Source organism: Scyliorhinus canicula, chromosome 1, assembly GCF_902713615.1.
Source record: "Scyliorhinus canicula chromosome 1, sScyCan1.1, whole genome shotgun sequence".
NCBI classification, from domain to species: domain Eukaryota; kingdom Metazoa; phylum Chordata; class Chondrichthyes; order Carcharhiniformes; family Scyliorhinidae; genus Scyliorhinus; species Scyliorhinus canicula.
In genome coordinates, this window is record NC_052146.1 from 295,374,861 (window position 1) to 295,395,606 (window position 20,746).

At 44.9% G+C, this 20,746-nt stretch overlaps 1 protein-coding gene across 5 annotated transcripts in view; it reads left to right on the top strand.

The window, feature by feature from the left end:
- Positions 1-20,746, top strand: part of ttc13 (tetratricopeptide repeat domain 13) — a 74,042-nt gene that overhangs the window by 50,003 nt on the left and 3,293 nt on the right. For all 5 annotated transcript variants that reach the window (XM_038815590.1, XM_038815598.1, XM_038815608.1 and 2 more), the window contains 4 exons: positions 2,710-2,845; positions 4,961-5,040; positions 6,146-6,224; positions 19,105-19,184. In XM_038815590.1, the coding sequence (XP_038671518.1) occupies positions 2,710-2,845; positions 4,961-5,040; positions 6,146-6,224; positions 19,105-19,184 (375 nt within the window). The remainder of the gene's footprint in view (positions 1-2,709; positions 2,846-4,960; positions 5,041-6,145; positions 6,225-19,104; positions 19,185-20,746) is intronic.

Consider the following 20,746-nt stretch of genomic DNA (forward strand, 5'->3'; position numbering starts at 1 on the left):
CAATCAGATGTTATTTTAAAAAAAATTTAGAGTACCCAATTAATTTTTTCCAATTAAGGGGCAATTTAGCGTGGCCAATCCATCTAACCTGCACATCTTTGGGCTGTGGGGGTGAAGCCCACTCAAACACTGGGAGAATGTGCAAACTCCACACGGCAATCAGATTTTATGATGGAAGAATCCATGCACTTTTCTTCATCTCTGAATTTTGTGCCTTGGTGATCTGTCTGAGGATTAGGCCATTGAAACGTGGGTTCAATTCAGCAAGATTGATGAATAAAATTGCCCTTGCTTTCTCGTCTTTCAGTATGTGACCGATGTACAAGTTTAGCCAGTTCCTAGTTCGGTAATATTGCTCAAAATTCCTTGATATGCCCTGCCCCACCAGCAGGACAGACCCTGCAGAGGTGGTAGCACAGTGGTATGCAGTCGGGTGGACATTGCCTTGGAGTTCTCAACATTGACTCAGGACTTCATCAAGTCTCATGACATTGGGTCAAACATGGGCAAGGAAACCTGCTGATTATCACATATCATCCCCCAATTCAGCTGATGAATCAGTACTCCTCCATGTTGAACCCCACTTGCGGAAGCACTGAGGGTGGTAAGAATGCACTCTGGGTGGGGGACTTCAATGTCCATCACAAAGAGTTGCTCAGTGATAGCATCCCAGACAGAGTTGGTCAGGTCCAAATGGACATAGCTGCTAGACTGGTCTGCGGCAGGTGGTGAGGAAACCAACAAGAGGGAAAAACCACTTGACCTAATTCTCATCAACTTGTCTGCCACCGATGCATCTGTCCATGACGGTATCGGTAGAAGTGACCACTGCACAGTCCTTGTAGCGACCAAGTCCCGTCTTCACATTGAGGATATTGCCCAACGTGTTGTGTGGCACAACATGCTAAATGGGATAGATTCAGAACAGGTTTAGCTACACAAGTTTGGGCATTCATGAGGTGCTGTGGGCCATCCGCAGTAGCAGAATTGTACTCAGCCACAATCTGCAACCTCATGGCCCAGCATATCCCCCACTCTACCATTACCACCAAGCTAGGAGATCAACCCTGGTTCAATGACGACTGCATTCCAGGGACAGCATAAGGCATACCTAAATATGAGATGTCAACCTGGTGAAGCTACAACACAGGACTAATTGTGTGCCAAACAGCGCAAGTAGCAAGTAATGAATAGAGCTAAGAATTACACAACCAACAGAACGGATTTAAGCTCTGCAGCCCTGCCACATAAAGCCGTGAATGGTGTTGGACAAGTAAGCAATTCACTGGAGGAGGAGGCTCCACAAATACCTCCATCAAGGAGCCCAGCACAATAGTTGAGGCTCATGATGGTAGATGATTCAACTGTGCTTCATCCAGAGGTCCCCGGCATCGCAGATGTAAGTCTTCATCCAGTTTGATTCACGTGATATCAAGAAATGGCTGAAGGCACTGGATACTGCAAAGGCGATAGGCCCTGACAATATTCCGCAATAGTACTGAAGACCTGTACTCTAGAACTTGCTAGTGTCCTTAGCCAAGCTGTTCCAGTACAGCTACAACACTGCCATCTAACTGAAGATGTAGAAAATTGCCTAGTTATGTCCTGTACACAAGAAACAGCACAAATCCAATTACTGCCCCGTCAGATTACTCTCTAACATCAGTAAAGTGATGGAAGAGGTATCAAAAGTGCTATCAAGTGGCACTTCCTCAGCAATAACCTATTCACTGCTGCTTTGTTTGGGTTCTGCCAAGGTTACTTAGCAGCTGACCTCACTATAGCTGAGATTATCATTGCCTGGCACTTGTGTGGCCCGAATGTTAGTTACCACTTGTCAGCCCAGGCTTGGTTATTGTCCAAGTCTTGCTGCATTTGATCATGGGCTACTTTAGTATCTGAGGAGTGGTGAATGTTGCTAAACATTGTGCAGTCATCAGTGAACATCTCCACTTCTGACCTTATAATTATTATTAAATTATTATGATGGAAGGAAGGTCATTGATGAAGAAGCTGAATATGGTTGGACCTAGGACACTCTGCACTGATGTCTTGGTGCTGAGACAATTGACTTTCAATCACCGCAACCATTTTCCTTTGTTGCTCAACCAGCGGAGGGTTTCCCCCCCGATTCCCATTGACTCCAGTTTAGCTAGGGCTCTTTGATGCCACTCTGTCAAATGCAGCCTGGCAGTCGAGGGCAGTCACTCTCACCTCGCCTCTGGAGTTCAGCTCTTTTGTCCATGTTTGAATAGGATTGCAGGAGTTCAACATGGTTCTGTAGGTAGCACCTTCCAAAACCATGACCGCTACCATCTAGAAGGACAAGGGCAGCAGATACATAGGAACACCACCACCTGGAGGTTCCCTGACAAGTCACTCACTCCTGGCTTGGACATATATCGCCATTCCTTCACTGTTGCTGGGACAAAATCCTGGAATTCCTTCCCTAGTCGCACAGTGGGTGTATCTACACCTCAGGGACTGCAGCAGTTCAAGAAGGCTGCACACCACCACCTTCTCAAGGGCAACTAGGAATGGGTAATAAGTGCTGGCTTACCCAGGGACGCCTACATCCCATATATGAGTTTTTAAAAATTAAATCAATGTTTGTTTATTAACTGACTTATACTCTAAAGTGATTAAGAAATACAATACATTTTGAGTACTTTCCTTTCAATGCTCCCCATGTCATTTATTTGTCACCAGAGTTGGCAACATGCTCTTTTCTGTGGAAACCCAAACAACAGAAGAGAGGACTCAGCAATACCACGATGAAATAGAAGCACTGTATAAAGACCTAAGCAGCAAAGGGAAAGCATTGATACTTTCCACTGAGCTTGGGGTAAGAACAACCACTGTGTTTTCTTTAAGATTACAATTTTTGGAGACATAGCATATGATCTGATGGTTTAAAGAATATTTCTATTTAATGGTGTGGCGAGGGTGATTATATACGCACAAAAGATGGATGTAACTAGGGGCATCCCGGTGGCGCAGTGGTTAGCATTGCTGCCTCACAGGTTCGATCCCGGCTCTGGGTCACTGACCATGTGGAGTTTGCACATTCTCCCCGTGTTTGTGTGGGTTTCACCCCCACAACCCAAAGATGTGCAGCGTAGGTGGATTGGCCGTGCTAAATTGCTCCTTAAATTGGAAAAATTAATTGGGTACTCTAAATTTATATTTAAAGAAAATGGATGTAACTTCCCCACTGCCTTGAACTATAGTTTGTATAAGATAACTTGTCTAAACTTGAAGTCCCTTGAAAATAATCATCTTAAAAGGTTGAACTTGAGGATAATAAAGAATATGTACCTAGCTGTAATCTTTTATTGATCAGACATTAAATATATATGGAGACCCGTCACTGCTAAATAATCTCCAAGCCAAGGTATTTAGATATGTGAAGTGCCTGCTTTCCGAATGTGGAGTGGACTCTGGCTATTTATCTGGGCTACTTTGGCTCAGAATGGTAAGGATTGAGGCTAAGCATCCGACTACACGTTGCAGTAATGTTGCAGTTTTTCTGTCTAATGCCAGCTTGTTCACCAATGTAAAACGTTCCGCTCTAAAGTATATCTTGTAGGCTTCCAAGTTGTTTAGAGTTGTGTATAAAGAATCCCATTCTGTAATGACAAATTCATCCCTCCAGTGCCCAATATTTCTTTTGATGGATCCGTTCAATTTGAAATGCCAATGAGCAGGAGAAAAGTGTGAACTATGTGTTACATACATACATGGAAAATAGGAGCAGGATAAGGCCTTTTGGCCCTTCGAGCCGGCTCTGCCATTCATCATGATCATGACTGATCATCCAACTCAGTGGCCTAATCCTGCTTTCTCCCCATAGCCTTTGATCCCATCCTCCCCAAGTACTATATCCAGCCGCCTCTTGAATATATTCAACGTTTTAGCATCAACTACTTCCTGTGGTAATGAATTCAACAGGCTCACCATTCTTTGTGTGAAGAAATGTTTCCTTATCTCTGTCCAAAATGGTTTACCCTGAATCCTCAGGCTGAGACCCCTGGTTCTGGACACACCCATCATTGGTAACATCTTCCCTGCATCTCCCCTGTCTAGTCCTGTTAGAATTTTATAAGTCTCTATGAGATCCTTCCTCAGAGAAGGAGACCAAAACTGCACACAATACTCCCAAGTGTGGCCTCACCAAGGCGCTGTCCAATTGCAGCAACACATCCCTGCTTCTATACTCGAAATCTCTTGCAATGAAGGCCAACATACCATAAGCCTTCTTTACTGCCTGCTGCACCTGCATGCTTACCTTCAGCAAATGGTGCACAAGGACACCCAGGTCCCGCTGCACACTCCACTCTCCCAATTTACAACCATTCAGGTAGCCTTCCTGTTTTTGCTTCTAAAGTGAATAACCTCACACTTAATCAAATTATACTGTGTTAAAGGGGATTCGAGACACCAAGTGCCTACAATCTAACCTTGCATCTCTAACAGCAACAAAAGTGAAATCTTGGTGATTCTTCAGCTTTATCCACCGATTTTCTCTTTGCAATTTTCTTTATTTTCTTACAGTGCCACTGTTTAGTTTTATTTGAGGTTTGCTCCTAGATCATGTTTCTTCTATTGAATTAAAGTTTGTTAAATGGGAATGTTTTTAAAAAACTTGCAGCTTTATCAGTGTGGGCCATTGGGAGAATCAGTGCACAGTGGCAGCAAGCATATTAAAATCTGACATTAGACTGCACGTTATTCCTCAATGCAGCCTTATTTTGTGGATGTGCTGAATGGAAGTTGAGGAAAGGGAGTTTAAGCCCCTTCTGAAATCGCTCTAAACAGCAAACTGAATAATGAGGTCTACAAGCAAGTTGCCCACCTTCTCTGCCCATGAGAAATGTATTGTGCCTTCTCTTTCCTTAACTGCTCAAAAAACTGTGCTGTTTTCAGGAATGATATTTGATTTATTTTCTCTTTGAACCAGGAGGCTGATGCAGTGTGCAACCTCATCCTTTCTTTGGTGTATTACTTTTACAATCTAATGCCTCTCTCCAGAGGATCCAGGTTGGTCGAGTATAACATTTTGCTGTTAAATGTGCTAAAGGAGAAATTAATTCTGAAAAAAGTGCTTTGGGAATGAGAAGTGTCGGTGTTGGTCAGTTGATCGGGCTCCACCTCTGGAGTCAATATGTGGTGCATTCAAATGCTGTTCCAATGACTCGGGCACAGAAATCTAGACTGATGCACCCAGCACAGGAGTACTGAAAGAGCCCTAAAATGTCAGAGGTGCTGTCTTTTGAATGTGACGTCTAACTGAGGCTCTGTCAGCCCTCTTGTGAATTTAGAAGATCACACAATGCTATTTTGAATAAAAGCAGGGGAGGCATTATGAAAATGAAAAATTATCCAGGCAATATTTAACCCCCATCAACAGCACTTAAAGCAGATTATCGGTCATTTTCACATTGCTGTTTGTGGGAGCTTGGTGTATGAAAATTGGCTGCTGTTTCCTTCATTATATACTTCATTCGCTGTAAAGTGCTTTAAGTTATCCTGAGATCATGAAAGTTACAAGTCTTTTTCCTTGCGTTTTGCTCAGTAATTTGTAGCGATTTGTTTTTCGATTTGTCTGTCATTTCTTCCCAGAAGTTCTTGAAGGAGCTTTCAGGTGGATGCTCGATTTACCCCTGAACAGTTTGAATATTTGTGTTGTGGTGCTTTGTGGCTGCTACCCCTGCCTTATCAGAGATGCAGCTGGTGCAGTAGCAGAAACATATTTTCGGAAACAAAATAGTCCCACTGAATTCCCGTTGAGCTTCAATTTATTAAAAGCGGGGGGAGGAGCAGGAGAGATTTTTTCTGAAAATCATTTCCAATTGGTCTTTAAAGAGGCCAGCTGCACTCCAACATTGCTGGGCATGAGCCAAGCAAATCTCCTTTGAGTTTCTTTTTAGGAAAATGGCCATTTGTCAAACTGGATGAGGTGTCTATTGTAACGTTTGGAGCTGCTTTTTGAGGACATATTGCAGCAGAGAAGGATTGGTAAAAAGGCTATCTGATATTAGTCAGGGCTGTAAATACTTAACATTTATTGTATGACCTTGTAGAGTTCCATTCTGCTTTAAACCGCGTTGATCACTCCTGTATTGTAATGTGCTTCATCTTCTAGTGTGGTGGCATATTCAGTAATCATGGGAGCATTAATGGCTAGTGGGAAGGAGATCACAGGGAGAATCCCCAAAGGAAAGGTAAGTCTGAATATGAACATTCAAACATATGAATTATGTGCAAGAGTATGCCACTAGGCCCCTTGGGCCTGCCCCGCCCTTCAATACGATTCTGACTGATCTGATTGTGGCCTCAACTCCCGGTAACCTTGTTAGTCTCCCTCATGAGTTGCGGGAGAGGTTAGAGCTGCCATGAGGAAGTGAATTAAGATACATGCAGGTGAAGGACTTTGCGCGAAAGGAGTGGAGGACATTTCCCAGGTTGCCAGTGTACACCTTATTGGAGCAACTGCTGCTCCCTGATAAGTTGGGAGAGGGTAGGATTGAGGATATATACTGGTGGTTGGGGACCAGGTCGGGGCATGCAGGTGGTGAGGACCAAAAACAAATGAGAGGAGGAGCTGGGAGGGAATAGGCTGGGAACTGTGGTATGAGGCGATGCGTAGGGTGAATTCAACCTCATCCTGTGCGAGGCTGAGCTTGATTCAGTTCAAGGGGTTGCACAGGGTACATATGACCCAGACGAAGATGAGTGAGTTCCTCCAAGGGGTGGCCGATGCGTGTGAGAAGTGGGCGAGGGCTGGCGAATCATGCACACATGTTTTGGAGTTGCGAGAAGCTGGAGAGATGCGGAGAAGCGGTGTTTGGGACTATATCTAAGGTTGTGGGGGTGGAGGTTAGGCCAGACCCAATGGTGGAGATCTTTGGGGTGGAAGTGCCGGAGCTGCTGGAAGGGAAGGAGGCCGATGTTGTGGCCTTCGCCTTTCTAATTACCCAGCGAAGGATCTTGCTAAATTGGAAGTTGGATGAGCCGCCGGTAGTGGCGGCCTAGCTGGGGAACTTTTCAAAAAATAAATTTAGAGTCCCCAATTATATATTTCTAATTAAGGGGCAATTTAGCGTGGCCAATCCACCTATCCTGCACATCTTTGGGTTGTGGGGGTGAGACCCACGCAGACACTGGGGGAATGTATAAACTCCACACGGACAGTGACCCAGAGCCGGGATTGAACCCGGGTCCTCGTGCCATGAGATAGCAGTGCTAACCACTGAGCCACCGTGCCGCGCTTTGGCTGGGGGACTTGTACGATTTTCTCCAGTTGGAAAAGATTACATTTGAGTTGAGGGGGTCAGCGCAGGACTTCGAAACACGGTGGGGGGTTTTCATGACAATGTTTGAGGAACTGTTCGTCGTGGGGGGATGGGTAAAAAGAGGGAAAATTGTACAAACTGTGGACTGAGAGGTTGTGGAGAGTGTTTTTTTATATGTTGCTTTTTTTTCTCACGTTTGGAATAAAATATATTTTAAAAAAGAATTTCTACCTCAATCTTAAAACTATTCATTGACCCTGCCTTCACCACTCGGGGAAGGGAGCTCCAAAGATTCACAACCCAATGAACGAAAAAATTATTCTCATCTCCGTCTTGAATGGGAAAACCCTTATTTATAAATGTGCCCCCCCCCCCCCCCCCCCGGTTATAATCTCTCCCACAAGGGATTCATCCATGCAGCATCTACCCTCTCAAGCCCCTCAGGAACGTGGGTGTTTTATTAAGGTCATGTCTCAATCTTCTAAACTCCAATGGATACAGGTCCAACCTGTCTAACCTTTCTTAATAAGACAATCCCCCCCCCCCCCCCCCCCCCCCCCCCAAACACGGATAATGAGTGAACGTTCTCTGAACTGCTTCTCCCACATTTGTATCCTTTCTTAAACAACGAGACCAACACTGTACTCTAGATGTGGCCTCTCAAGGCCCTAGGAAAACATCCCTGCTTCCATTCCCCTTGCAATAAATGACAATATTCCATATGCCTTTCTAATCACTTGCTGTACCCTACATACAAACTTTTTGTGATTCATGTATCAAAACACACAGGCCCCTCTGTACCTTGGCTATCTCTCTCTTAAAATAACATGCTGCTTTTCTATTTTTATCAGAGTGGACAAGTTCACATTTTTCATCTCCCAAATTTTTTCCCACTCACTTAGGATTTTGCAAAGAGACTATGTTTGCTTTGGATTTACTTTCCTATCTATCATTGTGTCATCAGCAAATTTATCAACCATACATTTGATCCCCTCATCCAAATCATTGATATAAATTGTAAATAGTTGAGGCCCCAGCTCTGATCCTGTGGCGCATTTAGCCGACCTGAAAAAGATCCATTTATTCCTATGCTCTGTTTCCTGCTAGCTAACCAATCCTCTGTCCATGCTAAAGTTACCCCCGCCACCACGTGCTCTCATTTTGCATAGTAACCTTAGATGTGGCACCTTGTCAGATGCCTTCTGGAGATCGAAGTACAGTCCATCCACAGGTTCCCCTTTATCCACATTGCTTGTTACTTCCTCAAAAGAAGTCCAATAAATTAGTCAAACATGGTTTTCCTTTCACAAAACCATGTTGACTCTACCTGAATGCTTTAACATCCTTAATATTCCATCAATTTCCCTATGATGGATGTTACCTGGCCTGTAGTTTCCTACTTTCTGATTCCCTACTTTCCTGAATAGAGGAGTTACATTCACTTATTTCCCAATCTGATGGGACCTTTCCTAAATCTAGGGAATTTTGGCAAACTAAGACCAAAGCATCCACTATCTCAGCAGCCAATTCTGTTTCCTGTTGGCTAAGCAATCCTCAATCCATGATGATCTGCTATCTCTGCACCACGAGGTCTTATTTTGCCTTTGATGTGGCACCTTGTTAAATGTCTCTGGGAAAACTAAATACAGCACATTCACAGGTTCCCTTTATCGACATTGCTTGTTACTTCTTCAAAGAATTCCAATAAAGTCTTCAAATGGGATTTTCCTTTCACAAATCATGTTGACTCTGTCTGACTGCATTGAGATTTTCTAAATGTTCGGCTACAACCTCCTTCATTATAGATTCCAGCAAATTCCCTATGACATGTTAAGATAACTGGCCTGTAGTTTTCTGCTTTTTGTCTCCTTCTTGAATAGAGGAATTACCCAATTTCCCAATCTGCTGGGACCTTTCCTGAATCGAGGGAATTTTGGAAAATTAAGACCAAAGCATTCACTCTCTCATCATCCAATTTTCTTCAAGATCCAAGAATGAAGTCCATCAGGACCTGGGGACTTGTCAGCATTAGTTGTTTTCAAAGTACCCTATCCTTGGTAATTGTAATTGTTTTAGTTCCTCCCTGACACTTCCTGATTCACAATTATTTTTGGGATGTTATTTGTATGCTCTACAGCAGTGCTTTTCAAACTTTTTTTCCCAGGTCCCACTTTTTCCAAATATCTGACCTTCAGGGCCCACGCCAAGGTCACTTACCTGTAATGTGACCGGTGAGCCTGCTTGGTTCTTATGATCTCACTCTAATCAGGTTCACAGGAGGCGAGGGCAATGCACATAACAAGTGCCGATTTCAGCTGGTTCCTTTGTGCCATCCTCATAGAATTACAGTGCAGAAGGAGGTCATTCGGCCCATCGAGTCTACACTGGCCCTTGAAAGAGCTTCCTACTTAAGCCCATACCACCACCATAACCCAGTAACCCCACCTAATCTTTCGACACTAAAGGGCAATTTTGCATGGCCAATCTGCCTAAACTGCACATCTTTGGACTGTGGCAGGAAACCGATGCACCCGGAGGAAACCAACGCAGACATGGGGAGAAAGTGCAAACTCCACACAGAGAGTCACCCGAGGCCGGAATTCTGGAGTTTTGTCAGGCAGCAATGCTCACCACTGTGCCACCGTGTCGCCCCCATCTTTGTGAGGATGGAAAAGATGCTAATTCAGAATGCTGACAACCTCATGGACTTGTGGCTTATTTTTAATGTGCAGTCGCAGGTCAAGTATAGCAGCCCAGACTCATTTGGAGTCAGCTGTAAGTTAACAGACTCTGGGGTCCAAAACCAAAGGGATTTTTCACCCACCTCTTCTCTTTCAAAATCTGAAAGTTCTCCTCTGCAAAGTAGCGACAAAAACTGTGCTTCAGCGCAGCCAGATTTGACTAAGGCTTGTCAGTATATTCACAGCTCCCTAACTAACACTGTTTTCTTCGACCTGCCATAGCAGTGTGGGAAACGTGTTGTAGTTTTGTACTCGCACTTGTCAAAGTTTCAATTACTTTCGGAAAGCATCTAATTCTTCACCGTGCCGAAAGCAATTATCATTCTTCCCTTGCAATTTGAGCTTCAGTTCATTTAGAATTGGAAAAAAAATGTCAACATGATGATTCAGTGAGACCAATAGGACCAAGCATCCAACTTTCATCACCAAACAAATCAGTCAGAAGAGATGATTTTTCAGAGAAAAGCGTGGATTTCATACCTCAGTTTGTAAACTCTGCCAATCACCCGACCCCATGACAGCCAACATACCTCTGTGTGGAACAGTAAATGCGTGTGCCTGTTGTGTTTTCTTTTCCTGTGGCTCTGTTCCAATTACGGCAATCAGTGAGTTTGCCCTCCTTTCTTTTGATATCTGTGCTCTAATGCTCAGAGTCGCCAGGTATCAAATGATATCACCGCAAGGTTCAACCGGCTATCAATCAAAGAGCCAAACACCAGTCAGTTAGTTCAAGGTCAAGGTACTTTATTTACACACAATTATGCAACATAAACACTGCTAGTTCACTCCGCCTATCAGCTAAGACAACCTGTACTTAACTTCAGGCACCCGGCTTAGGTCAGAGGAACAGTGGCCGCTGTCCAATTCTGGATCTATCGAGTCTGGAGAAGTAACTGCTGCTCAGCTAGGCTCATCCGTCTGGTAGCGAGCGTTGAACTTGGACTTGCTTCTGGTGTTGATGCACTTGGAAATGGTCGTGGCCGTGGCGCCAGGTCCAAGAGAGGACGAACATGGTGGATTCTCTTCTTATACTTGGGGGTTTTCGCGCTCTTTCGGGTGGTCCTTCAGTTTGGACCACACTAATTGGGTGTTTCGATATCGTCTGTACTTCTTGCTGACAAATATACATTTCAGGCTCTGAGCCAGCCTGAGCCTTGCCTTGTCCATTTTACCTGCTAGGCTTTGCGGTTTCTCTGTCCCTAGTTGTAAGTGGCCATCCCAGATGGCTACGTGCCCGGCCCCCATATCGGAACACAGAGCCTTGTAAAACCTGGTATTGATTGTGTTGTGTTTAATGAAATTCACAACTTTCACAGTTCCTTTCAACACCACTTCAAGATCGAATGGGATTCCTTTCGATGTCAATGCCTCCCCATCATGGTAAATAAAACAATAATTCCAAACAATGTCCTGACCAGCCCCCTCCTTCGTCTTCCCTATTACTCTGCTGTTTTTCCCCAGTCATTTGGGTTGCTCCATCACTTGTAACTGCTCTGCAATGAACACCTTCGAGCCAACACTTTCAAACCACAAGACTATTCAATGCTTCCAAGATCTGTGCGCCAGTTGTACTGGTTGGTAATGTCAAGCAGCACAGCAAATCCTCAACAAATTCATTGCACTAAACATACCCAAAGTAAACTAGCAAAATTGCACAATCTGAAATGTCTACTTTTGTTTAGTTTTATTGCAAACTCCTGTGCTAACTTAAACGAGAAATAAGCTTTAATTCTAAATACTCAGCAAAATCACAAATTCAGCGAGTGACTGTTATCATTAATCAGGATGCATTTCCATTGGGCAGCATGGTGGCACAGTGGTTAGTACTGCTGCCTCACGACACCGAGGGCCTGGTTTGATCCTGGCCCCCCTGGCACTGTGTGGAGTCAGCACATACTCCCCGTGTCTGTGTGGGTTCCAACCCCACAACCCAAAAAGATGTGCAGGGTAGGTGAATTGGCTACGCTAAAATTGCTCCTTAATGGGGGAAAAAAAAGAATAGAGTACTCTAAACTCTAAATTTATCTTTTTTTTTTAAATAATTTTTATTGAAAAATTTTGATTTTATACAACATTGACGCACCTTAGTAAAATACCGAAAGCAGCTGCTATTGACCAAGTTACCTATCGCTGAGCCAGGAAGTCCAGAAAAGGCTGCCACCGTTTATAGAACCCCTGTATTGATCCTCTCAGGGCAAATTTGACCTTTTCCAATTTTATAAATCCCGCCATGTCACTGATCCAGGTCTCCACGCTTGGGGGCCTTGCATCCTTCCACTGTAACAGAATCCTTCAACGGGCTACTAGGGGCGCAAAGGCCAGGACACCGGCCTCTTTCGCCTCCTGCACTCCCGGCTCTACCACAACTCCAAAAAGCGCGAGTCCCCACCCTGGTTTGACCCTGGATCCAACCACCCTCGACACCGTCCCCGCCACCCCCTTCCAGAATTCTTCCAGTGCTGGGCATGCCCAGAACATATGGGCGTGGTTCGCTGGACTCCCCGAACATCTGGTGCACCTGTCCACACCCCCAAAGAACCTACTCATCCTAGTCCCGGACATGTGAGCCCGGTGCAGCACCTTAAATTGGATGAGACTAAACCTCGCACATGAGGAGGAAGAGTTGATTCTCTCCAAGGCCTCCGCCCAAGTCCCGTCCTCTATCTGCTCCCCAAGTTCCTCCTCCCATTTAGCCTTCAGCTCCTCCACTGACTACTCCTCCACCTCCTGCATTACCTTATAGATGTCAGATACCTTCCCCTCTCCTACCCACACCCCCGAAAGCACTCTGTCCATCGTCCCCTGCGAGGGCAGCAAAGGGAATCCCTCTACCTGTCGCCTAGCAAACGCCTTTACCTGCAGGTATCTGAACATGTTCCCTTGGGGAAGGCCAAATTTATCTTCCAGTTCCCCCAGGCCCACAAACCTCCCGCCAATAAACAGGTCCCTCAATTTGCTGATGCCCGCCCTTTGCCACCCCCTGAATCCCCCATCCGTGTTCCCCGGGATGAACCAATGGTTGCCACCCAGTGGAGCCTCCATCGAGCCCCCTGTTTCCCCCGATGCCGTCTCCACTGTCCCCAGATTCTTAGGGTCGCCGCCACCACCGGGCTCGTGGTAAACCTCTTAGGGGAGAGCGGCAACGGTGCCGTTACCATGGCCCCCAGGCTCGTACCTCTACATGACGCCATCTCCATTCTTTTCCACGCCGCCCCTCCCCCTTCCATCACCCATTTACGCACCATTGACACATTGGCTGCCCAATAGTACCCCAGAAGGTTGGGCAGCGCCAGCCCGCCTCTATCCCTTCCTCGCTCCAGGAACACCCTCCTCACTCTCGGAGTCCCATGTGCCCACACAAAGCTCAGAATACTGCTGGTCACTCTCCTAAAGAATGCCCTGGGGATAAATATGGGCAGGCACTGAAAAAGGAACAAGAACCTCGGAAGCACCGTCTTTTTAACGGACTGTACCCTCCCCGCCAACGACAATGGCAGCATGTCCCACCTCCTGAACTCCTCCTCCATCTGATCTACCAGTCTGGTGAAGTTATGCTTGTGAAGAGTCCCCCAGTCCCTGGCCACCTGCACCCCCCAGGTACCTAAAGCTCTCCCCTGCCCGCCTAAGCGGGAGCCTACCAATTCCTTCCTCCTGGTCTCCAGGGTGCACCACAAACACCTCACTCTTGCCTAAGTTTAATTTATAACCTGAAAAGGTCCCAAACTCGGCTAGCAACTCTATCACTCCTGGCATCCCTCCCACCGGGTCCGCCACATACAGTAACAGGTCGTCGGCATACAACAACACCCTATGTTCCTCTCCACCTCGCACCAAGCCTCTCCACCTCTCTGAATCTCTCAACGCCATCGCCAACGGCTCGATTGCCAGTGCAAACAACAAGGGGGGCAGGGGGCAACCCTGCCTGGTCCCTCGGTAAAGACGGACGTACTCCGACCTCCTCCTATTCGTGGCCACGCAAAGCCATCGGGGCCTCATATAGCAGCCTTACCCATCTAATGAACCCTTCACCAAATCCAAACCTCCCCAACACCTCCCATAGGTACCCCCACTCCACTCTATCGAAGGCCTTCTCCGCATCCAGCGCCACCACTATCTCTGCCTCCCGCTCAATCGCCGGCATCATGATGACATTCAGCAATCTCCGCACATTCGTGTTCAGCTGCCTTCCCTTCACAAACCCTGTCTGGTCCTCGTGCACAACCCCTGGCACACAGTCCTCTATCCTGGTGGCCAGGATTTTTGCCAGCACCTTAGCATCCATGTTGAGGAGAGATATGGGCCTGTATGAACCACACTGCTGGGGGTCCTTGTCCTTCTTTAAAATTAACGAGATCAGCGCCCGCGACATCGTCGGGGGCAAAGTCCCCCCTTCCCAACGTTTCGTTGAGTGTCCGCACCAGCAAGGGGCCCACTAGTTCCACAAACTTTATATAAAATTCCACCGGGAACCCATCCGGCCCCGGTGCCTTCCCTGACTGCATCTGCCTGATCCCCTTAACTAGCTCCTCCAGCTCAATCGGCTTACCCAGCCCCTCCTGCACCTTCAGGAAAGAAAGCCTGTCAAGGAACCTCTCCATTCCCCTCCTCTCCCCCGTTGGCTCCGACCGGTCCTGTTCCCCGTAAAAGTCCTTGACTACCTCATTCACCTCTACCCCCTTCTGCACCACATTCCCACTCTTGTCTCTCACTCCAGCAATCTCCTTAGCCGCATCCCGCTTACGGAGCTGATGAGCCAGCATCCTACTCGCCTTTTCACCATGTTCGTACACTGCCCCTTGTGCCTTCCTCCACTGTGCCTCCACCTTTCTAGTGGTCAGCAAATCAAATTTAGCCTGCAGGCTGCGCCTCTCCCCCAACAGTCCCTCCTCTGGTGCCTCTGCATACCTCCTGTCCACCTCCAGCATCTTTCCCACCAGTCTATCCCTTTCACTCCTCTCGCTCCTCTCCCTGTGTGCCCGGATGGATATCAGCTCCCCACGAATTACTGCCTTCAGGGCTTCCCAGACCATCCCTACCTGAACCTCCCCCCGTATCATTCACCTCAAGGTACCCCTCAATACTTGCCCGGACCCTCCTACACACCTCCTCCTCCGCCAACAACCCCACATCCAACCGCCACAACGGACGCTGGTCCTGCACCTCCCCCATCTCCAACTCTATCCAACGCGGAGCGTGGTCGGAGATTGCAATGGCCGAATACTCGGCCTCCTCCACTCTCGGAATCAGTCCCCTACTCACCACGAAGAAATCTATCCGAGAGTAGACCCTATGTACGTGGGAGAAGAAAGAGTACTCGCGTGCCCTCGGCCTCACAAACCTCCATGGATCCACTCCACCCATCTGGTCCATAAACCCTCTCAGTACCTTGGCCGCCGCCGGCCTCCTACCCGTCCTAGAGCTGGACCGATCCAGTGAAGGATCCAACACCGTATTAAAGTCCCTCCCCTATGATCAGACCTCCCGCCTCCAGATCCGGGATCCGTCCCAACATACGCCTCATAAAGCCCGCATCGTCCCAATTTGGGGCATACACACTAGCCAGTACCACCTTCTCTCCTTGTAGCCTGCCCCTAACCATAACACACCTACCCCTCTTATCCGCCACCACCTCCGATGCCTCAAACAACACATTTTTCCCCACCACAATCGCCACTCCCCGGTTCTTCACATCCAACCCAGAGTGGAAAACCTGCCCCACCCATTCCTTCCTCAGGCGGACCTGGTCGCCACCCTCAGGTGGGTCTCCTGAAGCATTGCCACATCTGCCTTTAGCCCCTTCAGGTGAGCCAGTACCCTGCCCTACTCACTTTTGCCTCTTTGTGGTCGGTGTCGACACTGATGATTATGGAGTGATGCTCGGTCTCAGTACTGTTATTGGCTGATAGACACAACAAGAAGCAATTCGATCTTTCGGGAACACCACAACCCTTAATTCTGTGACCTCTGGCACATGCCCGCGACCCACTCTGTTATGCAGTGAAGATAGACACAAAATATCTACGCAGTTCATCCATTATTTTCTTATTTTCCGTTGTTAATTCTATGGGACCATAGCTCACTTTGGCTTTTAGGGAAGGAAATCTGCCATTCTTGGTCTGGTCTGTATGTGACTACAGACCCACAGCAATGTGGTTAATTCTTTTAAAATGCCCTCTGACATGGCCTAGCAAGCCAGGGGATTGGATATGAGTGATAAATGATGACCCAGCCGGTGACACCCTCATCCCATTAATTAATTATTTTTTAAATACTCTTTTCCTTAAATACCTGTAGCAACTCTTACTTTTTTATATTACTTTCTCTCATACTTTAATTTCTCCCTCCTTGTTAATCTTTTAGTCATTCTTTGCGTTTCTTTATATTCTGTCCAAACTTCTGACGTGCCACTTATCTTTGTGAAATGATGTGTTCAATTTGATACTGTCTTTAACTTCTTTAGTCGGCCATGAATGTTGCGTCCTTCCTTTGGAGTCTTTCTTTCTTCACAGCAATGGATCTTTTGCTAGCATTCTGAAATATCTCCTTCATTGTGTGCCACTCCATCTCTACTGACCTATTCCTTAACCTAATTTGCCAGCATGATTACCCTTATTTGAATTGAAAATATTTGTCTTAGATCTCCTCCTCTCTCCCCAAAACGGAATGTGAAATTCAATCATATTATGATGACTGGAGGTCACTCTGAGGTAATTAATTAATCCTGTCTTATTGCACATTGCCAGATCTAATATAGCCTGCTGTCTGTTTGGTGCCAAAATGTCCTGACCCAAGAAAGTGTCTAGATGAACCCATCATCCAGGTTACCTTTGCCAATCTAAATATTGGAATGCATCAAATATGGGTCTCTCCTCTATATAGCCCTTTTCAGCTATGAGGATAGAACGGATGTGAATTTATCCATAAATCTAATTCCAAATGTTTATAATATATATATTTTCTTCATGGTGTAGTTAAAAATAAGTCAAAATACGTCACTCAAGGTGGAGCACCTTCACTTACATAGTGCTCCATTTAGCATCCACATCTGACAATTGAGAGTGAAGTGGTAATGATCATCTGTGGACTGCTTTCTCCTTATTAATTTTCACAGTGATCTGACAGGACACCATTCAATGAACAGAGAGCAAGTCATTTTTTTCTATGCTTGTTTCTCCTTTTCCAGTCCATCCTTCCTTAGAAACAAATGCTCCAGTACAGTCAGATGTTGTTCACCTGACACGGTAAATGATTGACATAACTTGCATCTGGATGCCAGCTTGCTTGGTTGTTCACCAGGTTTAATGCGCAGGTTCTAAGATGGTCAGGAACCTTGGCTAGGCAATGGACGGGATAGTCAGTGGAGAGAAGGGAGGAGAGGAAAAGCAAGAACAAATTGACCTGAATCCTCAGTGGATGGGAAGGGATATAAATAATTGCAAAATGAAATACAGGTGCGGAAACGAGATTGGGCACCAAATTTTTGACGAAAGCATTTTTAGTTGGCAGGATCTGAAAATGATCCCAAACCGTTACCACGAATCATAATTAGACATTCTGGAGATAAAGGATGAGAAACCTGTTTCTACCCGAAGGAGTTGGGTTTCTCAATCCATCTTTGAATGGAAAAAGTAGGGCGCAGGAAAAAAAAGGTGCACATTCTGAGGAATCAGACTGAGGAGTTTCTGCCCACATTTCAATTATACAGACTTCATGAATCATTTATCATCCTGTCCAGCTGAACTCACCTCAATGTGGCACTCCTGAATTTTAAAATTGACTATTACAACCGTTGTTTTTTGGCGTTGTAAGAATTTGGGGAATGTAGTCTGTCATGTGCTAAATATATTTTTGTTTACATTTCACAGAAAGATTAGGATCTGAATACCCGACTTCAGATGTAGAAGGAGAAAGCAGGAGGCAGACCCATTCCAAAACAAAATTACTTCGGCTTGTTTTTAGACTTGTAGATACTATAATACATTAAACTTCTAAGAAGCATATGAATAGTACAGAAATGAGAAAAAACATTTTTATTTGAAATATTCATAACAGCACATAATTTGCATACCATAGTGGTGGTTTTCTCTGATTTTTAGGCATCTGTCCCTCACTGCAAGTTCTCGAGTTGTTCATTATACTCTGAAGCACACCTTCTATCTGCATAACTGAAAAGCTTGACAGGACTTTAAACAATTCAAAATATATACTTTACTCACAAATTCCTCACACATTTACTACAGAATGCTCAGCTGTATTCAGTTAGAGCCCCAGCTGAGACCAGCTTGTTGAATACGGAATGAAGATTAAAACTTGCAACTTTCCAGTAGACCGCAATAAAACGCAATGCTGTGCCAATTATCAACTTGCGTATTGAGAGAGAACTACTTTAGCTTTAATGTTTCTATTCTGCTTCTGTGAAGATCCGAAAAGCTTTGGGAAGCCCAATGACGTGGGTTTTCTTTTGCTTTACCTCACTTGAGTCTGAATAGCCAAACTATTGAAAGTGGCTAGTTGATAATTCAATATTGTTGCTTCGCAAGTGAGCCATGTATCAAACATGACAGCATTATGAATCGTCTCTGTATAATTGTCAATTCACCCCCGTGCTACCTCAACGTTGAAAAGCTTATCGTTAGTTTTACCTCCTGACATGATCGATATTTTGCTGCTTACGTTTTTGTTCTAAGAAGTAGAAAAGGTGATCAAATATGTTTGTTGAAGCAAGTTTATCTAATATTTTGACCTCGTGGAGTGCTTAGGTGGATAACAGGGAACTTTGAGTGCCAAATATCAATTTGCAGTCGGTGCCCATTTATGTATTTATCTCCAGCTGCAGATGGAAGATTTCTATTGTAGGATTTGTACGAGCACTAAGAAACAGCCCTTTCCTAAATTTCACAAAATTCAAATAACGAGGAACACAGAAGAAAATCAAATTTTAATTGTCTGAGCTTTGCGAGTTGCATTGCTTGGGCACCCATGTATTAAACTGTTGACATTTGTTGAAATGTATCCTTTGTTAGCTAACTTTTTCAATGAGAATTTTAATCATGGTTTTATTATTTCAGTTAGTAGATTTTGAAGCTATGACAACACCGAGTCCAGAGGCTTTCAGTAAAATAGGAAAAAGCTGGATGAATTTGAAAAGGTAAGAAGTTTCGGAACAAGTTGATAATGTTCTAAGTCTCGAATTTAATGACAACACGATTCCATGAAAATAATCAGGATTTGCATTTGCATCCTTTTATTCCATTGATCTATAATAAAATTTGTAGTTTCTCAATTGAAACGCATTTTGATAGTGCAGTTCAGTAACAAGGTGTCCCTTTCTGGTTTTGGCTGAGCTCATGAGAATAATGAGCATTGAGAGGAAAAGTCTCATGTCAAACTTAATGGCATTCAATTGAAACAAAGAATGTGCCTAAACCCAGTAAGGAGACAGATGCTAAAGTAGCACAGGCTTGCTTTTGGATTCCAGGTTAAAACTCAGCATTTTTGTTTGAGTATGTTTATAGTTCACATGATACTTTGTGTGTGCTGGTTGACTTTAATAACAATCTGATATGGGATTATGTTTTAATGTTGCAAGCAGTAGCACATGACTATGTTCCAAACCACTCCAGTTACTATGTTTCATTTTAGTTTATTTAATTGAAGACTAGCATTCTAAGGCTTAAGCAACAGCAAATCTGTTTTACATATAAATGTACTGTGACTGTGTGGTTGGAAACTACTAAATTCAGATCATTGGTTAAAATTGTTTGCCTGAAGGAATTGATTATAATCTTTTTACTGTTAAATACTGCAAATACCAATGGAAATGTTGTTTGGTTCATTCTAACAACTTATTATATTAAAGATGGGGCATAAAAATAGGCTTTTCCAAGGTGCCTCACAGGAACTTTATAAAACAAAGTATGACACTGAGCCACTTCAGCAAATATTAGGTCAGATCACCAAAAGATTGGTCAGAGACGTAGGGTTTAAGGAGATGGAGCGGTATGGGCAGGAAATTCTGGAGGGAAATGATTGGAGTTAGTAGCTAGGAAATAGGATCTTAGAGCAAGGATTGAAAATTATGGCTTCAGTCTTCCCAATATATAATTGAGTACACTTCTCATCCAGCATTGGATGTCAGGTATACAGTTTGGTAGTTTAACACAGTAGAGGATTTGAGATAGAGGTGGATGTCATCAGTGTTAACGTGAAAATTTGATGCCATGCTTTTGGATGATGACAAGGAGGGGCAGCATGTAGATTAAAAAAATAGATGAGCCCAAGGATAGATCATTGAGCAACACCAGAGGTAAAGTGATTCTCTGGCTATAATTAGGTAGATAAAAATGGAGCCAGGTGAGGGCATTTTGGGAGGAGGGTGATATGATCAACCGTGTCAAAGGCTGCAGACAATTTGAGAATGATGAAGAGGAAGAGTTTACCTTAGTCAGTCACAGGATGTTGTGTGTGGTTTTACTTTTTTAAATATAAATTTAGAGTACCTAATTATTTTTTTTTCCAATTAAGGGGCAGTTTAGCATGAAGGCTGTCAGCCGCCCAGTGTCGGGAGCGGAGGGTGCACATGAGGCTCACTGCAGATCTCACTCGTGCCTGTCACTGTCGCCCCTCGCCCCCATGGGGGGCTCCCAGAACCTGGCACATCATAATTGAACGTTCTTTTGTTCTTCTGCCTCTGTAGATCGTTCAGACTGT